The sequence below is a fragment of the Kogia breviceps genome, chromosome 11 (assembly GCF_026419965.1).
Source record: "Kogia breviceps isolate mKogBre1 chromosome 11, mKogBre1 haplotype 1, whole genome shotgun sequence".
NCBI lineage: Eukaryota > Metazoa > Chordata > Mammalia > Artiodactyla > Physeteridae > Kogia > Kogia breviceps.
The window spans coordinates 92,540,861-92,562,127 of NC_081320.1; the positions used below are offsets into that span (position 1 = coordinate 92,540,861).

Sequence of the window (21,267 nt, forward strand, 5' to 3'; positions counted from 1 at the left end):
CTTTAGCTCCCTTCCTACGTGTTTCCCTTTACCTGTTCTTTTTGCTTGTTCGTCTTCCCTACTAGATTTTGAGCTACTTGGAGAGCCGGGAAGCTGTATTATTGTTCATTGTATCACCACTGCCTATCACAGTGCCCCTTGCATATTATTGACACCTAATAAATATCTGATTAAAGAATGAATGGGGCTTCCCTGGTGGCGCAGTGGTCGAGAGTCCGCCTGCCGATGCAGGGGACGCGGGTTCGTGCCCCGGTCCGGGAAGATCCCACATGCCGCGGAGCGGCTGGGCCCGTGAGCCATGGCTTCTGAGCCTGCGCGTCCGGAGCCTGTGATCCGCAAAAAAAAAAAAAAAAAAAGTTCAATCTGCAATTTACATAGATCACTCCAGCAGCAGTAAAGTTAATCTAAAGTTCTCACAGACATATGACAGGTGTCCGTAGTACATAGCCATGTATAACTGTTGCTTATTTGTTTGTGCCAGGTGGTGGATTTTGGTTGTCCTACTGTAATTTTACTGCCTATTTCATTTATTTCTGGATTTTTTTTGTTAATTAACATCATTTATAAATATAACCATTTTCCAAATAAAGACAAGAATACAGATGTAGTACTTTTGTTAACAGTTGCAAGTTTAATTAATTCAGGCCTTATTTATTTAGGTAGGCAGAGTTGTAATGGTTTTTAATATTTTCTTGTCACCCGTATTTAAAAGCCTTTCAATTAAATCACTGTTTCCCCTCAGGAAATCCTCAGAGTGCCTCATGCATCTGAACAGAGATATGATGCTGAATTCTTTAAGAAGTTCAGAAATCAGAATATTGTTCTCTCAGCAAGAACTTATGCTCGGGTAATTTCTTTTTTGTAAATAAAACAGTTACAGTTATTAACACTTTCTAAGTCTTTGAGCCATGCAGTTAATGCTCTTGCATGCATATATCATTACATTTCGTTTTTGTGTTGTACTATAGTAATAAATGTAGAGAAAATAGAATCATGTTAAAAATTGTTTTATTCATCATTCTGAGTTCTAAAAATAATTTTTAGAACATTAGGTTGAGAAAAGTGATACAGACCTGGAAAAATCAGGAATCTTTCAAAGCACTTCATATCAGAACTGCATAAAAAAGTTAATTTTAAGGTTTTGAATGTTGTCATACAAAATCACTCCTGTATTTCTAAGGTTCACATTAGAAACTTGCCCTTGCCTTCTGTACAGGAAAGTAATGTACAAGCCCTAGAAATTCTGTTCACTTTCCATGGATCTGACCTGCTTCCTCATCGCCTTGTGATTCTCTCCAATTTCCCAGAGACTACTTCTCCACATGAATATTCCGTTTTGCTCCCTGAAGCTTGGTATGTACTGTGTTCACTGAATTTTACCTTTTTTGTAAGTAACAATTTTTGTTTCATGCTAAACATCTTAAATTTAAAAAAATTTAAAATGTAAACTATTTAAACTTCTTTTTCTGATTATAAAATTATTTCTAACTTATTTTTAAGTGATCCTGAGGCCAAACCAAAATGTGTCTAGCATAATAGGATTACTGTAACGTATGGAATGTGAACTTTACTTTTTTGCGGGGGGGAAAGTCTTCTGCTACTAAAAAAGAAAAGGAAGTCTCCTAGCTTTATGGCTGTGTACTCAATATATACTGTTTTATGGTTAAGAACAGTTTTTAGGATAACAGTGTCTGTTTGAATTAGTTATATCCTTTAGAAATTGAAGTGTAGTTCTGACAATATTAGGTTGTAGGTCCAGGGAACCCAGGAATGTCCTGGGGATCCTGCTTTTCTCAACAACCTTTTCTCCCTATGGAATTCCAGAGGCACAAAGACAGATGGGAAATCAAAGTACCTCTTTCCTATTATACTAATGCTCCTTATCTCAGTTGAAGGCTTTCTGATAGTTGGGTTGTGACATGTGACATAGACTCTTAAGACCAGTGGAACCATTAGGACCCAGTTGTACCATCTGGTGTGCTTCCAAAGGCCAGAACATCACTTCCTGAGAATGAGGAAAAGAGAATATACAGTTGACCCTTGAACAGCACGGGTTCAAACTGTGCAGTTCCACTCACACATGGACTTTTTTCAGTAGTAAAGACAACAAGGTGACATGGTCCTCAGTTGGCTGAATCTGAGGATGTGGAGCTGTGTGTACAGCGTATCCATGTGCACGTAGGGCTGACTATAAGTTATATAGGGGTTTTTGACTGCATGGAGGGTTGACACCCTTATCTTCCCCATTGTTCCAGACTCAGCTGTGTTTGCCTCAGTGTGTAGCCCAGAGGTGGGCAGGTCATCAGCCCCAGGCCTGAATGCCACCTGGGAGTAGCATACCTTGCTTCTGTCTGACCACATAGAAGCAGAAGGCAAGAATATGTCCATTTGTGAGACCTTTTATATCCGGTAAAGTAGCCCACTAGTAAATGTGGCTCAGTCATTAATTGCATCCTTTCTGAATTAGTTTGCCCAATCTTAAAAAGAGTTGAGAGTCCCTGTCTTGCTTACTCATGTTGCATACGTTTAGTAATAGGTGAATTGATCTGTATGAAATCTGCTTGTAAACTATAAAATACACTGTAAGGGATTATGACGGCTCTGATTGAAATCATTGTTACAGACTTTAGCTACTGGCAACTTACAGTGTTTTGGGATGGGAACCGGGGATCATCTGGCTTCCTCATTCCTCCTCTGCACCTCCCCTGCATAGTTGTAGGCTTAGGTGTTGACGATAATGACCAGCATTTATACAGTAATTACTATGCATTTGGCACATACTTACATCCGGTCTCCCAACACTTTTGGTATTATCTCTGTTATTATAGAAAGCTGAGATTTACAGAGGTTTAATAGCATATTAAACTTTATGTAAGTGCAGCCAGGATTCGAACCTATTTTTATTTAGAGTTGTAAGTCAGTAAGCTCTAAAAATAGAAGTTATAAACTCCCTGTTTTGCCTTACTGTTAGTACTAAAATGTAATTCTTTGTTATGATGAAAGTGAGCAAAAAGAAAAAGCTTGGAATTTACCTTTCAAGCAGTTTCTTTTAGATCTGAATACTGATAAGTAACTGCAGTCTATAAAGATGTATTTATAAATATTTCAGAATATAATTCATTTATTTTCTGCCTATTTGCAAAATAGATCTAATCTGAATGGAAATGGCCTTTTCTACTGTACATTGTTAGTATAGAGAGAAGGGCCACTGTCTTAATGTTTTTTCTAAAGGTAATTTCTCCTCAGATTTGAACTCATTTATTTGCATTGTCTTCTGATGATTGCTTAGATAAACGTTTGATTTTAACCTGAAATTTCAGAATTGGTTTTTAGAATAGTTTCACAATGCCCGGTGCTGTATGTTATCTTTGAAAGCCCTATCTATGCTTCCTTTATGGTGGCTGTCATAACTGATTTAAATGGCAGTAAATACTTTGGGTATATCATTGCAGCAGAGGGTAATTAGATGTTATTTCTAATCTTTCTTGTGGGATGTGTTGCTTAGACAAACTTGGAAAAGACTGATTTCTTGTGAGTCTTTAAGTTATAATCATTTTAAATATATTGAGAAACTACAGATTTATTTTTTTGTTAATCTTTGTTTCTCAAGAAAGTCTTTCACAGTGATTATATTTTTGCTATAGTTAGAAAGACTGAGAAAGAACAATAGATTTTAATAGTAATGTCTTTCATGTGACTGCAAAGCAAAACCACAGTTATGTTTCAGGCATAGCCTCTTCTATGAGGTCTTCAGTAATTATTCCTTTCCTTATATTCTCTTAATTCTTTGTTCATTCTTGCAGTGTAGCACTTTTTATTTTGTATTATAGTCAGTCATTTTTATTACTGCCTTTCTCCCCCTTGTTCTTTTCTTTAATAAACATCCAGCCTTAAACTCTCTAACTTCAGGATGGAGGCCATCTCTTCCTGAGTTTTGGATCCTCAGGGCCCAGGTGTTTGTGTAGTGGTTCTCTAAAGTAGTTTGTTAACTGGATAAATTAGGTCCATTTTATGCCCATTTACAAAAGAGATGAAAAGATGTCCTGAAGGGATTGCAACAGAATATGCTTTCACTTATTAACAAGGGAGGTGTCCAGGTAATGTTTCTCCAGGGCTCCCACTGCCTTAAAGATTCAATTGCTATTTTAGCCCATAGTTGAAGCCTGTACTCTTTTACCCTATTCAAAGTTTTACTCTAATGGACGTGGAGATCCATTAAGATACAATCATAGGATTTATTTCCCTTTTTTAGGAGATATAGTTTTTGAGTACTTGCTCTTCATTTTCAAATCACTTGGAAGCTTTGGGTCAGATGGACACAAAGTGTCTGATTGTTGGAATGTAAACACTCCTCACCGTTTGACCGAGCCCCTTCTGCATGCCTGGTGCTATGGTAGGGGCCTTGAAATGAGTGAACACAGTTCCTCTTCAGCAGGAGTCATCAGGTATGGTTTACACAGGAACAGAAGTTCCTGTTTGCAGCATCATGCTTTCAAAGTGAGGAAGAGATGAGTTGAAAAGACTGTAAATCTGCAGCCTTTTTTGCTTTCTCTCTTTTTCTCCTCAGTTACAATGTTTCCCAGCTCCTGAAATGATCTTGCCACTTGCTTGTTTACTGCCTCGGAGAGCTGTAGAACTTTCTGCGTGCATGTCTTGTTTTTCTGTGAGCGTATACGTTGCTCAGTGGTAGAGCCTATATTTCATCCTGCTTTCTCTTCTCTTCAGCCCGCCAACTTGTATTTTTCAAGTAATAATGACTTTTTAATTATCTGTTGAATTGATTAGAAACAAGTCACTAAGCTCTGAACGGAAGGCCCCCAAACGCAGAAGGGGGCCCGCGTGGCTCCCCGCTGCCTTCAGCGTGCTGTTGGGACACTTGGTACAGTGCCCTGCTCTCCCCACTCTGCCGCGCTGGCAGTCCCAGGATCCTGCCGGGCCTTCCCTCCCCGCCCCTCGCCCCTCGTAGGGCTTTTCAAGGTTAGTGTACTCCCGCTGGGTGTGTCCTCCTGGATCTTCACGTGACTTGCTCTCTGCTCAAAGGCTCCCTCTTCAAAAAGGCCTTCCTCAACCACTCTTCCCCATTGCTTCCCCTCCCTCCTCTCTCTTTGCCCTTATCTGAGTTTTCTTTTCTTCTAGCACTTATACCTAACATATTATATGCTTATTTATTTGTCTCCTCCAGTTTATCTATCTTCCTTGGCCCTTCTATTTAGAATTTTACCCTCACTTTATTTTTATTTATTTATTTTTGAACCATCCATTTTAATTATGAAATTATCCATTTTATACACATCAGTGTCTACATGTCAATCCCAGTCTCCCAATTCATCCCCCCATAGCCCCCCCCGCCACTGCTTTCCCCCCTTGGTGTCCATATGTTTGTTCTCTACATCTGTGTCTCTGTTTCTGCCCTGCAAACCAGTTCGTCTGTACCATTTTTCTAGGTTCCACATATATGTGTTAATATACAATATTTGTTTTTCTCTTTTTGACTTTCTTCACTCTGTATGACAGTCTCTGGGTCCATCCACATCTCTACAAATGACCCAGTTTCGTTCCTTTTTATGGCTGAGTAATATTCCATTGTATACATGTACCACTTCTTCTTTATCCATTCGTCTGTTGATGGACACTTAGGTTGCTTCCATGTCCTGGCTATTGTAAATAGAGCAGCAGTGAACATTGTGGTACATGATTCTTTTTGAATTATGGTTTTCTCAGGGTTATATTCCCAGTAGTGGGATTGCTGAGTCATATGGTAGTTCTATTTTTAGTTTTTTAAGGAACCTCCATACTGTTCTCCATAGTGGCTGTATCAATTTACGTTCCCACCAACAGTGCAAGAGGGTTCCCTTTTCTCCATACCCTCTCCAGCATTTGTTGTTTGTAGATTTTCTGTTGATGTCCATTCTAACTGGTGTGAGGTGATACCTCATTGTAGTTTTGATTTGCATTTCTCTAATGATTAGTGACGTTGGGCATCCTTTCATGTGTTTCTTGGCAATCTGTATATCTTCTTTGGAGAAATGTCTATTTAGATCTTCTGCCCGTCTTTGGATTGGGTTGTTTGTTTTTTTGATATTGAGCTGCATGAGCTGTTTGTATATTTTGGAGATTAATGCTTCGTCCATTGATTCATTTGCACATATTTTCTCCCATTCTGAGGGTTGTCTTTTTGTCTTGTTTGTACTTTCCTTTGCTTTGCAAAAGCATTTAAGTTTCATTAGGTCCCATTTGTTTATTTTTATTTCCATTACTCTAGGAGGGGGAACAAAAAAGATCTTGCTGTGATTTATGTCAGAGTGTTCTTCCTATGTTTTCCTCTAAGAGTTTTATAGTGTCCGGTCTTACATTTAGGTCTCTAATCCATTTTGAGTTTATTTTTGTGTGTGGTGTTAGGTAGTGTTCTAATTTCATTTTTTTACATGTAGCTGTCCAGTTTTCCCAGCACCACTTATTGAAGAGACTGTCTTTTCTCTCTTACCCTCACTTTAAATCCTCCTTTCCTGCTTTATTTTCTTCCTAGCTTAGGTCAGCCAAATAGTCGACCTTTCACCTACTCTATTTTGAGATGCCATTGGCAGAATATTTACCTTGGCATTTTTTTTTTAACATCTTTATTGGAGTATAATTGCCTTACGATGGTGTGTTAGTTTCTGCTGTATAACAAAGCGAATCAGCTATACATATACATATATCCCCATATCTCCTCCCTCTTGTGTATCCCTCCCACCCTCCCTATCCCACCCCTCTAGGTGGTCACAAAGCACTGAGCTGACCTCCCTGTACTATGCGGCTTCTTCCCACTAGCTATCTATTCTACATTTGGTAATGTTATGTCCATGCCATTCTCTCACTTTGTCCCAGCTTACCCTTCCCCCTCCCTGTGTCCTCAAGTGTCCATTCTCTATGTCTGTGTCTTTATTCCTGTCCTGCCTCTAGGTTCTTCAGAACCATTCTTGTTTTTAGATTCCATATATATGTGTGCCTTGGCTTTTTTTTTTTTTTTTTTTTTTTTTTTTTGCATTGCGCGGGCCTCTCACTGTTGTAGCCTCTCCCGTTGCGGAGCACAGGCTCTGGACGCGCAGGCTCAGGGGCCATGGCTCACGGGCCTAGCCACTCTGTGGCCTGTGGGATCCTCCCGGACCAGGGCACGAACCCATGTCCCCTGCATCAGCAGGCGGACTCTCAACCACTATACCACCAGGGAAGCCCTGCCTTGGCTTTTTTTTTTTTTTTTTTTTTTTTTTTGGTGCTAGGCGGGCCTCTCATTGTTGTGGCCTCTCCCATTGCGGAGTACAGGCTCGGGACGTGCAGGCTCAGCGGCCATGGCTCACGGGCCCAGCCGCTCCACGGCATGTGGGATCTTCCCAGACCGGGGCACGAACCCATGTCCCCTGCATCGGCAGGCGGATTCTCAACCACTGCGCCACCAGGGAAGCCCCAGCCTTGGCTTTTAATGGAAGTTTGATTAACTAATTTTAATTGAACCAAATTTTATGATTATGATTGCTGGGAAACTTTGGTTTGTGTGATTTTAGTGTTTTATATTGTCACTCTTAAATAATCGTATTTGACATTGATGAAATGTGACCAAGTTGTATAAAACTTTGAAATTATATTATCTGTCATAGGTGTTACATCTTTTTGTTAGCTACCTATCCTTAGTTTGCCATTGCTGTAAAACGTTTACATTTTATATTCTATTTGACTCTTTTAGTTTTAAAGTACAAAGGTGACATTTCTTACCATCTTTGTTAACTTTGACAATTTGTGGTAATAGAGGGGTTTTTTTGGTGAAAGAAAGAGAAATACATTTTTTGACTTCTAGTATTTTTGATGCTTAGAGTGTGTTTTAGAAAGTTTATTTAGATTTTTCATTTATGCCTTTTGTTTTATTGGAAAACCTTTCCAGAGTGATGAAAGCAGGCTAGTTTGAAAGGTTGTATTCAGAACAGTTGTCTGTTGAAATAATATAGAAGAGGGATAAAAGCACTGACTAGCTAGAGCCAAGTTGCGGAGATTTGTGATCTTGGACATGTTTTCTAACTGCATGTCAGTCTTCTCACCTGTAAAATGGGGATGATTATAGCACTTACTTCATAGCATTGGGAGAATGACCGAGTTAATGTATATAAAACACTGGGAATGGTGCTTGGCACCAAGTCATTGCTACTTAAGCATTAGGAATTATTATGAATGCAGAATCCCATGCTAAGGCCTTGGCCTTATATACGTTATATAATTATTATTTTAAACTTATTGGAATATTTTTATAGTTATGGAAAAGTTGCAAAGATAATACAGAAAGCTCCTGTACACCCCTCACCTAGCTTCCTCTTCCTTCTTGCATAATTGTAGCACATTTGTCAAAACTAAGAAATTACTGCTGGAATAGTCCTGCATATAACGTGACATATACATTCCTGAAAATCACTGCACTGTGCAAAATACTGCAGTGAGAACCACAGGGCTTATGGGGAGAATAGGGTTAGTGGAACAAAGTTAGGAATGTAGTAACAATCATACTATAGTTTTAGATATATTAAATGATTAAGAAACACGTAAATACTAAAATATGGCCCTTTACCTTGACGAAGACCTGAAAACGACTGCTTATGGAAGTGAGTGTTGGAGCAGTTGCAGTTTGTGTGTTATTGGGAAGTGGAGGAGGGGGGTGATTAGAATTCCAGTACAAAGTTGTAGCCCCAGATGTGGACTGGAGTGGCTCCTGATACATTCTGGGAACTGAGGCTGCTGCTGGATGTTTGGGGGGTGTGTGAGCACGCACACGTGAGCTGACGTGGCTTGGTTCAGCTGAGCGCAGTTTTCTGTGTTCACCTAATGTTTCTTGTGGATGGAATTGGGCATCAGCAAACGTGAAATTTGTTATGCTGAAGTTGTTCCATAATATATTAATTTATTGGAACAAGTTTGCATTTTGAAAACATTGCAGAACTGACCATACGTTACTATTAACTAAACTACGTATTTATTTGGATTTAAGGAGTGTTTCTCCTAATATCCTTTTTCTGTTGCAGCATCTGATCTAGGATACCACATTGCATTTAGACTTCATTTACTTTTAATATATGGAAATAAACTCTGTCATTCAGTATCTGTCACTCATGAAGTTCTTTGACACATATATTTATTACTAGACAGTGAAAAATTGATCCTAATATGTATATTCCTGGATCGCCTCCAGAATTGGCAAGGAAACATTGAATTATATTTAGCGTATTTTGGTGTATTGCAATATTTAAAGCATTTTGTAGTATAAGTAGCAAACCTCTGTTGATGGAAATAGAGTATCCAGAACACCTCATTTTTTTCATCATCCTTGAAAACCTGTTTCTATAGTAACTTGGCAGTTTGTTTGCTTGTGAATATCTAAGTTTAGATTATTTGATGATTGAAATTTTGACTTTGAAAAGCATGCTATAATATACAGGTGGGCTGTGCTTGTGTGAACTATGAAAATGTGTTTTAGATGTTTCCATTTTCTTTTCAGAGTTGGCGATCATTTGTATTATTTGCTGACTGACTTCTGACCATTCTCTAGCATTAGTTCCACAGTAATTTATGTGACATATCATTAAGGCTGAAAATAAGGAGTGGCTGAGTGAAAAATTTTAAGTCACCAGTTTAAATAGAATATGATGACAACCTAATATTAGGTCTGTTTATAGTCATTTCATATTCTCATACCTAGTCTCATATTCAGAAAGTGCTATTATCCTAGAGTGTAAAAAGCACTTACCCCGCCTTCATTTAGAAAAACCTTGCAAAACAGTCTGATAAATCGTGTGACAAACCAACTGGCAGAAGTTTCCTCCCTGTGACTTGCAGACCCAGGCCCTCTTTGTGCTGTGCATACTTTAACTCGTGTGTTTGTCCCTGGCATTTTATTCCCTTGCTAACCCTAAATCATTTCTGCTTTCCTCAGGCCTTTGTCCCTTTGGTGCCTCTCTACCCCGCTTGGTAATGCAACAGAAAATCCAGTGTCCCCAAGAATTTTCCCATTTTCATTTTGCATTGGGAAATGTCATTGGGTAAATAAGCTTTGCATCCTTTTCTCCTCATTGACAAGTCTTTGTCATTCCCCCCACCCTGAAGGCCTTCGGGTGACAAATTTGGAGGATGTTTTTGTTTTTAGAGGCTACTAGTATCCCGTGGCACATTTTGTTTTGTTTTGTTTTGTTTTTTATGACCAGACTAACATCATCTCACAATCAGGTGCTATGAATATACTGATGAATGCAATGATGGTTAATGACTGTTGGATGAACAAATGGTACTTACGTGAAGAAATTTGGAAAACACAAGGGGTTGATGTAGCAAAGTAAATAAAATGGACTCAGAAGCATTCTTTTTGAAACAATCTGGAAAGGAAACCTGTCTGACTTTTCCTACTGAAAGCAAGGTAATATGCTAGTTGTGGTCTGCAGTCGTCTTCAGAGTGAATATATGTATATCTTTAGTGTATTTCTGGATCATATCTTTGTCGTTGTATATTTTTGACTCTGTGTTAAGCATAGGGACCGTTAGGACCATTTGGCCTTGATATACTTTTTATTTTATTAAAAAATTTTTTTAAATTGTAAAGTACATAAAAATTTACCACCTTAACCATTTTTCAGTGTGCAGTTCAGTAGTGTTAAGTACATTCACATTGTTGTGCACTCAATTTCCAGAACCCTTTTTATCTTGGGAAACAAACTCTGTACCTATTAACTAACAACTCCCCATTTTTCTTTCACCCCAGCCCCTGACAACCACCATTTTACTTTTCGTTTAATGAATTTGACTATACAGTGTTTGTCTTTTTGTGAGTGGCGTAATGTCCTCCAGGCATAATATGCTTTTAGTAAAATTAATATCACAAATAAGATTTAGAGTGGCCGGCCACCTGTGGGCCATGTTTCTGTTTATTCTGCAAAAGTATTTCGTAAATAAAGTAAAGGACAAAGATGAGTTCTAGTTCAGGACGGGATGTTCCATCACCATTGTTGCCTGACTCCTTGTGGAGAGCCTTTTCTTTATCTTTCGCTGATGAAGAGGGCATCCAAATGAAGGGAACTTCTAATATCACATCTAATACTTTGTTTTCTAAATCTTGGGTTTGAATAGCCAAATATGGAGACTTTTTCTGTTACTACAACAAGATAAAATTTATGTCATAAAAGCAAAACAATATGCATTTTATTAAAAGTTTCAGTAGGACAAACGATCTAAGTCAAATTAAGATACCTTTTAACTTAAATCATATAAATCAAATAAAGAATTTACCTTGAAAAAGATCAGATGACATTATTCCCATTCTTCACAACTGAAAGGTAGATAGGAGTTTACTTTTTCCTACACTTTGAGTTTCAAATTAGTGATGTTTTGATACTTTACATTAGTTTGTGATTTTTTCAGAGATGAAATAATTTGAACTATCTTTTTCATTGAAGTCAAAGTTGACTCTAGGCAGCTTTTGATTCAGAAGGTAAGTTATTGTTTGGTTGATTTTTCTTTTTTCTTTTTTTCCTTGAAAGGCAACAGAAAACAGTACCAGGATGAATTACTGTTGGCTTAGTTTCATAGTTTTAAGGATATTCTGGAAGTTTTTCTCCCATAAGAAGCATATTACTGTAATGTTTCTTGTGAAGTGGATGTTGATTTTTGAATTTTAACTTTTTCAGTGAAATTTATAATTAATCATGAGTACATGTGAAACTGATTTAAAAATTGAAGCATTTCTACATTGCTTTATACTATTTCATTTTCATTGAAAGAACAGTCTAAAGAAGGTGAATGAATCTATAAAATTTTGTGTTATTTCAATAAAAATTTAGGGAATAGGGCTTCCCTGGTGGCTCAGTGGTTGAGAGTCTGCCTGCCGATGCAGGGGACGCGGGTTTGTGCCCCGGTCCGGGAGGATCCCACATCCTGCGGAGTGGCTGGGCCCCGTGAGCCGTGGCCACTGAGCCTGCGCGTCCGGAGCCTGTGCTCCACAACGGGAGAGGCCACAACAGTGAGAGGCCCGCATAACGCAAAAAAAAAATATATATATATATATATATATATATATATATATATATATATATATATTTAGGGAATAATTATGTACCATGTACCATGTAAAGGCATTATATTAGATTAAATAGGTGGATAGGTATATGAGTCAGATGTGGTCCCTGTCCACAGATAAATTAGAATCTAGTAGGGAAGATCAGACAGGTTAATTATAGATATAACTACCATAAAGTTAAAATATGTGTCATAGGAGGAGTATAAATGGCTTTAGAGATGGGAGAGATTACTTTCTGTTACAAAGGAGGTAAATCAGGAAACCCTTCTTGGCAGAGGTAGAGTTTGATCTAGGCCTTGAAGGTTGAGTGTGTTTTTGATGCTGGGAAGTTTGAATAGGAAAGAGTCATCTGATTAAATATTTAACCTGAAGTTGTTTTACCTACTTAGTCCTCACATATATGATATCATTTAGTCACAGAGTACAAAAGATGTTCCCAATTAACTTGTTAATTGAAAATGAGTTAGTGCAGAGGTTTTCCAGTAAACAATTAATGAATCTTTTTTTACTCATGTTTTTATGTAGCCCAGTCCTGATCATAAAGATCTCTTTTTTCTTCCTTGAAACGTTTAAAAAGCAGTTTTTATTGGGCATTCTATTTCCACCATATGTTTTTTTGTTGTTGTAGTAATGAAATATCACCTAAGCTATATCCTGGATGAAGAAATAATTATGGAAAGATTGGGGCATTGCATTCACTTTTTTGATTCTCAAGGGAAACATAAAAGTGTTTCTTTACCCTTTAAAATTGAAAAATTGATTAGTTACCTAACCAAAATTCAATTCCCATATGTGCAGCTTATTTCTGAACTGCTATGAGCAAAGAACAATAAATTGGTTTATATTCTAGGCTTGAAATAAGTATGTGGCCTTCTGCGGTGACTATCATTAGAGAGAGGCATGCAGGCAGCATGCTACAAAATGGGATAAGTTGGCAGTTTCGGAATCCAAGAATAACCTGGCGATTGGGTAGGAAAGAAGAAGCCTAAGAGCCTCCCTTGTCTGGGAGCAGGGTCTGGGGCTGGGAGTGGGAGAATTGCTTTGCATGTTTCCTGGCACTGTGGGCATCTTAGATTTTGACTTGATTAGTTCTTGTCTTTCTATTTATTTAAAGAAACACAATAGATTTAGGGCAATTTTATTGATTATGAAAGAGGAAACATATTTTTTAAGAGTAATTTTTATGGACCTTGGGGAGTATGTTGGTATTTGTTATGTATTTGGTACTCTGAGAAGTATTATACTAAAGAAATGAAGGTGTAATGATTTACTAATTCATTTCCTCTGTATTTGACAAACATTTCATGATTATGAAACTTTAAAAAAAATTTACAAATGAATTTTATGATTCATATACAATTCTCATAGCATGTCTATGAGATAAGCAGAAAAGGGATTATTATCCTGCTTTCAGGGAAAAAATTTGAGAAGTATTAGGGAAGAAATATGTCCTGAAGTTATTTTTAAAATAATTTTAAATGCATCATTATTTTAGCGTATATATAGCTTTTGTCAAATGTTTTTAATGTGGCTTAATATAGTCTAAAGTTTATGATGTTTTTCTTCCAGTTTTGTTGTTATGTAATTGACATATAGCACTCTATAAGTTTAAGGTATACAGCATGATGTAAAGTTTATGACTTTATTTGAAATTAAAAAATCTCTGAGAAGGTACTATTTTCTTTTTAGCTTTTTAAAAAAATATCCTTCAGGTTTTAATGAATTTATTTTCGGCTGTGTTGGGTCTTCGTTGCTGCGTACGGATTTTCTCTAGTAGCAGTGAGCGGGGGCTACTCTTCATTGCAGTGCGTGGGTTTCTCGTTTCAGTGGCTTCTCTTTGTTGCGGAGCACAGGCTCTAGGAGCATGGGCTTCAGTAGTTGTGGCTCGCAGGCTCTAGAGTGCAGGCTCAGTAGTTGTGGCGCACAGGCTTACTTGCTCCGCGGCATGTGGGATTTTCCCAGACCAGAGCTCGAACCCGTGTCCCCTGCATTGGCAGGCAGATTCCTAACCACTGTGCCACCAGGGAAGTCTCCCTATTTTTTTTTTTTTTAAACTAGTGCATTTTCCGAAAATTCTGTTACTAGATACAGCATTACCTAGTGATACCAAATGATACTCTTTTCTTGGAGATGAGGTTTTTCTTTCATTATTCATTTTCTTCCAAACTTTAAATACCTTGACCAATCATTTCAGAACATGGGATCTTTAAGTAGATTATAACATCTTCTGAATGGTTGAATTACCATTTGGGAAATAGTCTCTATAATTCTTTTTGATCACACGATGTCTTTTCCTGTCAAGATTTCATTAATATGTAAATACTTGCCTGTAACAGCAGTGAATCTCTTTATCACATGTATTTAACGAACATATAAATAACTCTGTGATGCACTTTTTCCAATTTCTGATACAGGCCAGCCTGTTTAAATATTGTATTTGTAGTAAGTAAAAGTCTATTAAGAATCAAATTGATATTTTGTAGACAAAGCATCTGCGTTATTTTAAGAAATGTTTTGACCTCAGTGTGTACCATTTTTTAATCCTAAAAGTGTAGATGCTATATGTAATAACCATAGAAAAAATCCATGATATGTGCAAACGTTGGGATCGCATGCCTGGTATTGACACATATTTTATGTAGAGAAGCGATAGTATGGTATACTGGAAGGAGCAAGAGGCTTTCAGTCAGAAACATGGGTGTGTGTCCTGGTCCTGAACTTGCTAGCTGTGTTACTTTTGGGAAGTCACTTAGCTTCTCGGAACTTTAGTTTTGTCAAGTGTGAAATGGGGACATTGTAGAGGGATTGTGATGGTTTAGTAACCTAAGAGGTAATGTTACCTAGCACAGTTCCTAGCATATAATCGGCATTCAGTGTACAGCAGTGGTTGTGTTAATAGTGGATATGGCTGTAGCGGTAGCAGCAGCAATTTTGGTACATGTTGATGGGAATGTCATAATAGACATATTTTAGTTCTAAGTGCATTAAGTAGGCTTTAAAAGACTGATGAATAAACGAGATGCAAAATTGTAATAGGGAATATTCCTCCTTGATGACACCAGTGCTTTCATTTCTCATCTGTGACAGTACCCCTTTTCTGGTATCAGGTGCCTGAGATTCCAGATTATTAATCAAAACTTGAGCATTGTTTCAAGTGAAGTTAAAGTTTTTAATTTTGCTTTTTATTGACTTGCAGATGTAGGAAAATGAACAAATCGTAAATGGGCAACTGTAATAAAGTGAACAAGATTAAGAAACAGACATAACCAGCCACCCTGTGCCCTCTCCTTTCACCCTCTTCTGGTCACCTCACCCAACAGAACCGCTACCCTGATTTATAACATGACAGCTTAGTTTTGTCTGTTAAACATATGGAGTGGTTTATGAGGACTGTTTTACCTCAACAGAGATCAGATTTCTGATGTTCTTTAGATTAAATACCTCTCTTATTTTTCTAATGCTGGATGTACAATGACATTTTGGATTTTTATATTTAAAGTGTGTTTGTTGTAGACAGAATATAGTTGAATCTTGCTGTTTTATCTAGCAATCTCTGCCTTTTAATTGGCCTGCTTAGACCATTTACAGGCAGACCTTGTTTTATTGCACTTTGCTTTATTGTGCTTCGCAGATACTGTGTGTTTTACAAATTGAAGGTTTGTGGCAACTCTACATCAGGCAAGTCTATGGGCGCCATTTTTTCCAACAGCATTTGCTCACTTTGTGTCACATTTTGGTAATTTCTGCAATATTTCAAACTTTTTCATTATTATATTTGTTATATGATCTGTGATCAGTGATCTTTGATGTTACTGTTGCAAAAAGATTATGACTTGCCGACGGCTCTAATGATGGTTAGCATTTTTTAGCAGGAAAGCATTTTTTAAAAAAAATTATTTAATTTATTTATTTTTGGCTGTGTTGGGTCTTCATTGTTGCGTGCAGGCTTTCTCTAGTTGTTGCGAGCGGGGGCTACTCTTTGTTGCGGCGTGCGGGCTGCTCGTTGTGGTGGCTTCTCTTGTTGCAGAACTCGGGCTCTGGGTGCACAGGCTTCAGTAATTGTGGCTCACGGGCTCTAGAGCGCAGGCTCAGTAGTTGTGGCGCACGGGCTTAATTGCTCCGCGGCATGTGGGATCTTTGCGGACCGGAGCTCGAACCCGTGTCCCCTGCATCGGCAGGCGGACTCTTAACCACTGCGCCACCAGGGAAGTCCCTTCAGGTTTATTCTGATTGTTGCTTATTGACTTTCTTGGATCTTCTGTGCCAAATTTAGGAAATTCATGCCTGTTATTTCTTCAGGTATTTTTCCTCTTCCTCCTCCCATCCCCAGTATGCATACTCTTTACTGGGACTCCACTTAACGTGTGTGTTAGCCACTTGGTTCTGTCTCACAGTTAACTTTTTTCAGTATTTTTCTCCTCTGTGTTTCATTTTGGATAGTTCCTGTTACTATGTCTTTACGAATCTTTTCTTTTGCAGTGTCTGCTATTAATGACAACAGTGTGTTTTATCAACTTAGCTGCTGAATTTTTTATTCCTAGGAGTTAGATTTGGGTCTTCTTTATTTTCTATGTCTTTCCTTATCATGTTATTGGTGTTTCTTGGAAATTGATTATTCTCCTGGTTATGGGCCATAATTTCTTACTTTTTTGCGTACCTTGTATTTTTTATTGGATGCCAGATATTTAGGCTTATTGATCTCACTAGTAGATTTCGTATCTCAGTTGTTATGGAACATGCTTTGTCCTTTCCCCAATTCTGTTGGTTTATTCAATTACACCTCTGAGTTTCACCAGCTACCTTACTGTGTATACTAGAAGGTTAGCTTAGATAAGCTATACAGTTGATCTAAATAGGTTTCTGAATTTGTAATGGGGTAAATTAATCCGTATGTGGTTTTTTTTTTTTTTGCTGTATGCGGGCCTCTCACTGCTGTGGCCTCTCCCGTTGCGGAGCACAGGCTCCGGACGCGCAGGCTCAGCGGCCATGGCTCACGGGCTTAGTTGCTCCGCGGCATGTGGGATCTTCCCGGACCAGGGCACGAACCCGTGACCCCTGCATCGGCAGGCGGATTCTCAACCACTGCGCCACCAGGGAAGCCCCGTATGTGTTTTTTAATCTGAAAATTATAGAACATGATCTAGCAATGCAGATATAGAGGTATTTATTTGCTATTGTTTTCTTTGTGGATAATTTGGACTTTGTTTTTATTCCAGGGTCAATTCCCAGATCCCTTTCTGTACTTCCTGTCTCTGATTTTGTGGATGAGTGTTTATTACATAGTTAAGAATCTCTATAAAAAAATGAGACTCATTTCCTTCAAATTCTCTAGTGTTTTGCTTTCATTCTCTTCTGACAGTCTCTCGTTTAACTTTGAAGCTCATCAGCAATAGAGATGTGTTAGAATAGCTAGCACTGCAGACACATACACCATTGTCTTCCCAATCACAGCCTGTGGAATTGACACCAAGAGCCTCTCCCTCTTTGTTTCTGGGGTTTTCATTTCTTCAGTTGTGGTTAGTCAGTCTGCAGTGAAATTTGGCCTAGACTTAGACGACTCATGATGAAAGGGCTGTAAGTAGATTTGTACAGCAGTATCTCAGAGCAAACAGTCTTTTATGCCTCTTCGTTTATTGAAAGCTTAGGACGTTCCACATCTCTTTGTGCTTATTTATGCTCCTACACGGAGGCCAGGAGTCAGCTGTGGTCTACAGTATTGCACTGTTGCTAATGGCATGGCTGCGAGATGGGGAGTCCTACAGTCCATGTTAGAAACTTTAAATCAGAAACTTTTGAATAAACCTCAGGTACATTATCAAAATCTTTAGTTGCAGGGAAAGCCTACTGATCTTGAGATGTAAATACCCCTGTGGTTTTTGGGTAGTTTTTGTTTTTTCATTTATTCAGCTTTATCCATCCTTCAGTCTGTCCATCATCCATTCATCCATTAAATATTTAGTGAGGTTTAAATGCATGCCAGATATTGAACGAAGGATATAAAAATGACTAAAGCTTTGAAGGAGCTTACAGTTTAGTAAAGGAGCAAGACACAGATAAATGTAATTCAGTGCACTGACAGCAGTAACAGAAATACATGCAGGGTTTAGTAATCTGGAAGAAAGTATGGTAAGCTGCTTGATCTGGGAACAGCAGAGAAGGTTTCAGTTTTTTTCCTTTAATGAACCCTACATTGATTGACACAGTTAAAGATAACATTGTAAATATGCCTGCCATGAATCATACTACTTTTCTATCCATTTAGATGAGGTTAATGTGCTTTCTTTTTCTTTTCATGGATCTTATATCCACATTTTTTTCTTCTTACTGCCATTATACACCTTGTTTTCTGAAGTGCATATTTTTCTCTTTGAAGAGTTTTTCAGAAGTTAGAGTCACACAGTGCTTCCTTTCTTAAAGAAGTTATCTAATTAATTACTTGATTTAATCATTTTGCTGAGATCCTCCTTTAAGTTAGGTGCTGAGGGTATAAAGTGCTCATTCTCTGAAGGACATGTGCGCAGATAATTACAGTAGCAGTGAGATAAATGCTGAAAGAGTTAGCTACACAGTCTTAGCTATGTAGTCTTTCTCTTACATTGACTTTTATATTTTTCATTTATTGTTCATTTATCTCTTGACTAAATCTTATATATTTCGAGTTCTTAAGAGTTTTCTTGTTATTTGTTTCTGAGAGCTCTGCTTTTAGAATTAAAAGAATATCAGTGGCTCTGTTTCTATGGATCATTGAATCATTCATTCAGTAAGTCGATGATGATTTTTGAGCTCACAGAGTTTACTTACCTGCAAATTTATAATCATAATATTTAACTTATGGGGTGTTTGAGGATTAAATGAAATAATGCATTTATATAAATTTAGTTAAAATGATATATTATTGCTCTGCATGTAACACTGCTAGGAGCTGTGGTGGATGCAAAGGAATATTTACAAGAAAGGAAAATTTGCTTTTAGTGGGGATACAAAATATGTACTAGGAAAGTAAAGAACTTCATGAAAACATGAGACAAATGTACCACCTTATGTGTATTTTCATAAGGTTAAATGAGAGTAAATGCCAGACGAATTGTGCGGTTATTGGTAGTGAGAATTTAGAACAGGAAGAAAGCAATGCCTGGAATGGTCATAGAAACATCTGAGAGAAGTGGGAATTTGAGCTGGAAGATGTGGGATTCAGATAAGTAGGACATCATAGTGTCTGAGAGCACAGGCGCTGGAAACAGGCTGCCTGGCTTCAAATCCCAGCTGCAGCATTTCAGTTGTGAGACTTCGGACGAGTTACTAAATAAACGTTTCTGTGTCTTTGTCTCCTCTACCGTAAAATGGGAAAGGATATTGTCTGTCTCTCAGGATTGCTGAATTTGTGCGTTGTGTGTGTGTAATAGCTTAGAACTTTATAGTTGTTCTCACACATTGTAAGCATGTTATAAGTGTCAGCTATAGGCTGGACACCGTTAGATAGCTTTATAGATGGTGTGTGAAATGTCCATTTAGTACACGTCTGTAAGTAGGAGTATGCAGGGATTTTGAAGGGTGACAATGAGGAAATCAATCTTCCTGTGGCTTGGGATCTGCATGGGCATTATTTATGCGGCTTTATTTGGTGATATGAATAAAAAGGAGATAAAAAACTCTTCTTTTTCTCTCTAATCCTTTTGTTCAAACTCTTAGCAGTACAACCTTATATAGGGTCGGGGTTTATAATGTACATTGATACAATTCATGAACATTTGGGTATATTTCATTAGTTTTATAGTTGATAAATTCAGTTGTCATATACTTTTATCTTTGTTACGGGTCTTGTTGTCTTGAAGTATCATGAAATAAGGGCCTTACTGTTATTCTCTCTTCTTGTTCTGGGTCAATCTAAGTAACACAGAACACAGAGTGAAATGGATTGGATTTCTCTCCTATTATCGCTACATCCCTTTTGATAGTTGTGGACATGTAGTTTTGGGTCTCCCCGGTATGAAGATATTCCTCATTAATTCTTATTTGACTCTTATACCTCAGATCTTTCAGTACCATCACATTTAATATGTATTCTCCCTCACTGAATGAAGTGCTGGCAACCTCGAATATAAAGTTTGGTTTTATTACTGTAAATGAAAATTGTAATTCACCACTTTTAAGTTGAGCCCATTTTTAAAAAAAATTGGACTATCGCTGATTTACCACATGTTGTGTTAGTTTCAGGTGTACAGCAAAGTGATACCTACATATATATATTCTTTTTCAGATTCTTTTTCCTTGTAGGTTATTACAAAATGTTGAGTATAGTTCCCTGTGCTGTACAGTAGGTCCTTGTTGGTTATCTGTTTTATATATAGTAGTGTGTATATGTTAATTCCAAGCTCCTAATTTATCCCTCCCCCACCTTTCTCCTTTAGTAACCATAAGTTTGTTTTCTATGTCTGTGGGTCTATTTCTGTTTTGTAAATAAGTTCATTTGTATCATTATCATCTACATATAAGTGATATTATATGATATTTGTCTTTGTCTGGCTTACTTCACTTAGTATGATAATCTCTAAGTCCATCCATCCAAATAATGTGTGCTGCAAATCACATTATTTCATTCTTTTTTATGGCTGAGTGATTCCATTGTGTGTGTGTGTGTGTGTGTGTGTGTGTGTTTCTGTGTCTGTGTGTGTGTATACACACACACACACACACACACACCCCACCCACATCTTTATCCATTCATCTGTTGATGGACATTTAGGTTGCATCTTTGTCTTGTCTATTGTAAATAGTGCTGCAATGAACGTTGGGGTGCATGTATTTTTTTGACTTATGGTTTTCTTCAGATATATGCCCAGGAGTGGGATTGCTGGATTATATGGTAGATCTATTTTTAGATTTTTAAGGCCCCTGAATACTGTTCTCCATAGTGGCTGTACCAATTTACATTCCTGCCAGTAGTGTAGGAGGGTTCCTTTTTCTCAACACCCTCTCCAGCATTTATTATTTGTAGACTTTTTGATGGTGGCCATTCTGACCGGAATGAGGTGATACCTCATTGTTGTTTTGACATGCATTTCTCTAATGATTAGGGATGCTGAGTAGTTTTTCATGTGCCGGTTGGCCATCTGTATGTCTTCTTTGGAGAAATGTCTATTTAGATCTTCTGCCCATTTTTGATTGGGTTTTTTTTTTTTTTGATATTG

The 21,267-nt window shown here is 37.7% G+C and overlaps 1 protein-coding gene across 8 annotated transcripts in view; it reads left to right on the top strand.

The window, feature by feature from the left end:
- Nucleotides 1-21,267, top strand: part of NBAS (NBAS subunit of NRZ tethering complex) — a 333,351-nt gene that overhangs the window by 90,515 nt on the left and 221,569 nt on the right. For all 8 annotated transcript variants that reach the window (XM_067008085.1, XM_067008087.1, XM_059078230.2 and 5 more), the window contains 2 exons: nucleotides 743-847; nucleotides 1,217-1,353. In XM_067008085.1, coding sequence (XP_066864186.1) covers nucleotides 743-847; nucleotides 1,217-1,353 — 242 coding nt within the window. The remainder of the gene's footprint in view (nucleotides 1-742; nucleotides 848-1,216; nucleotides 1,354-21,267) is intronic.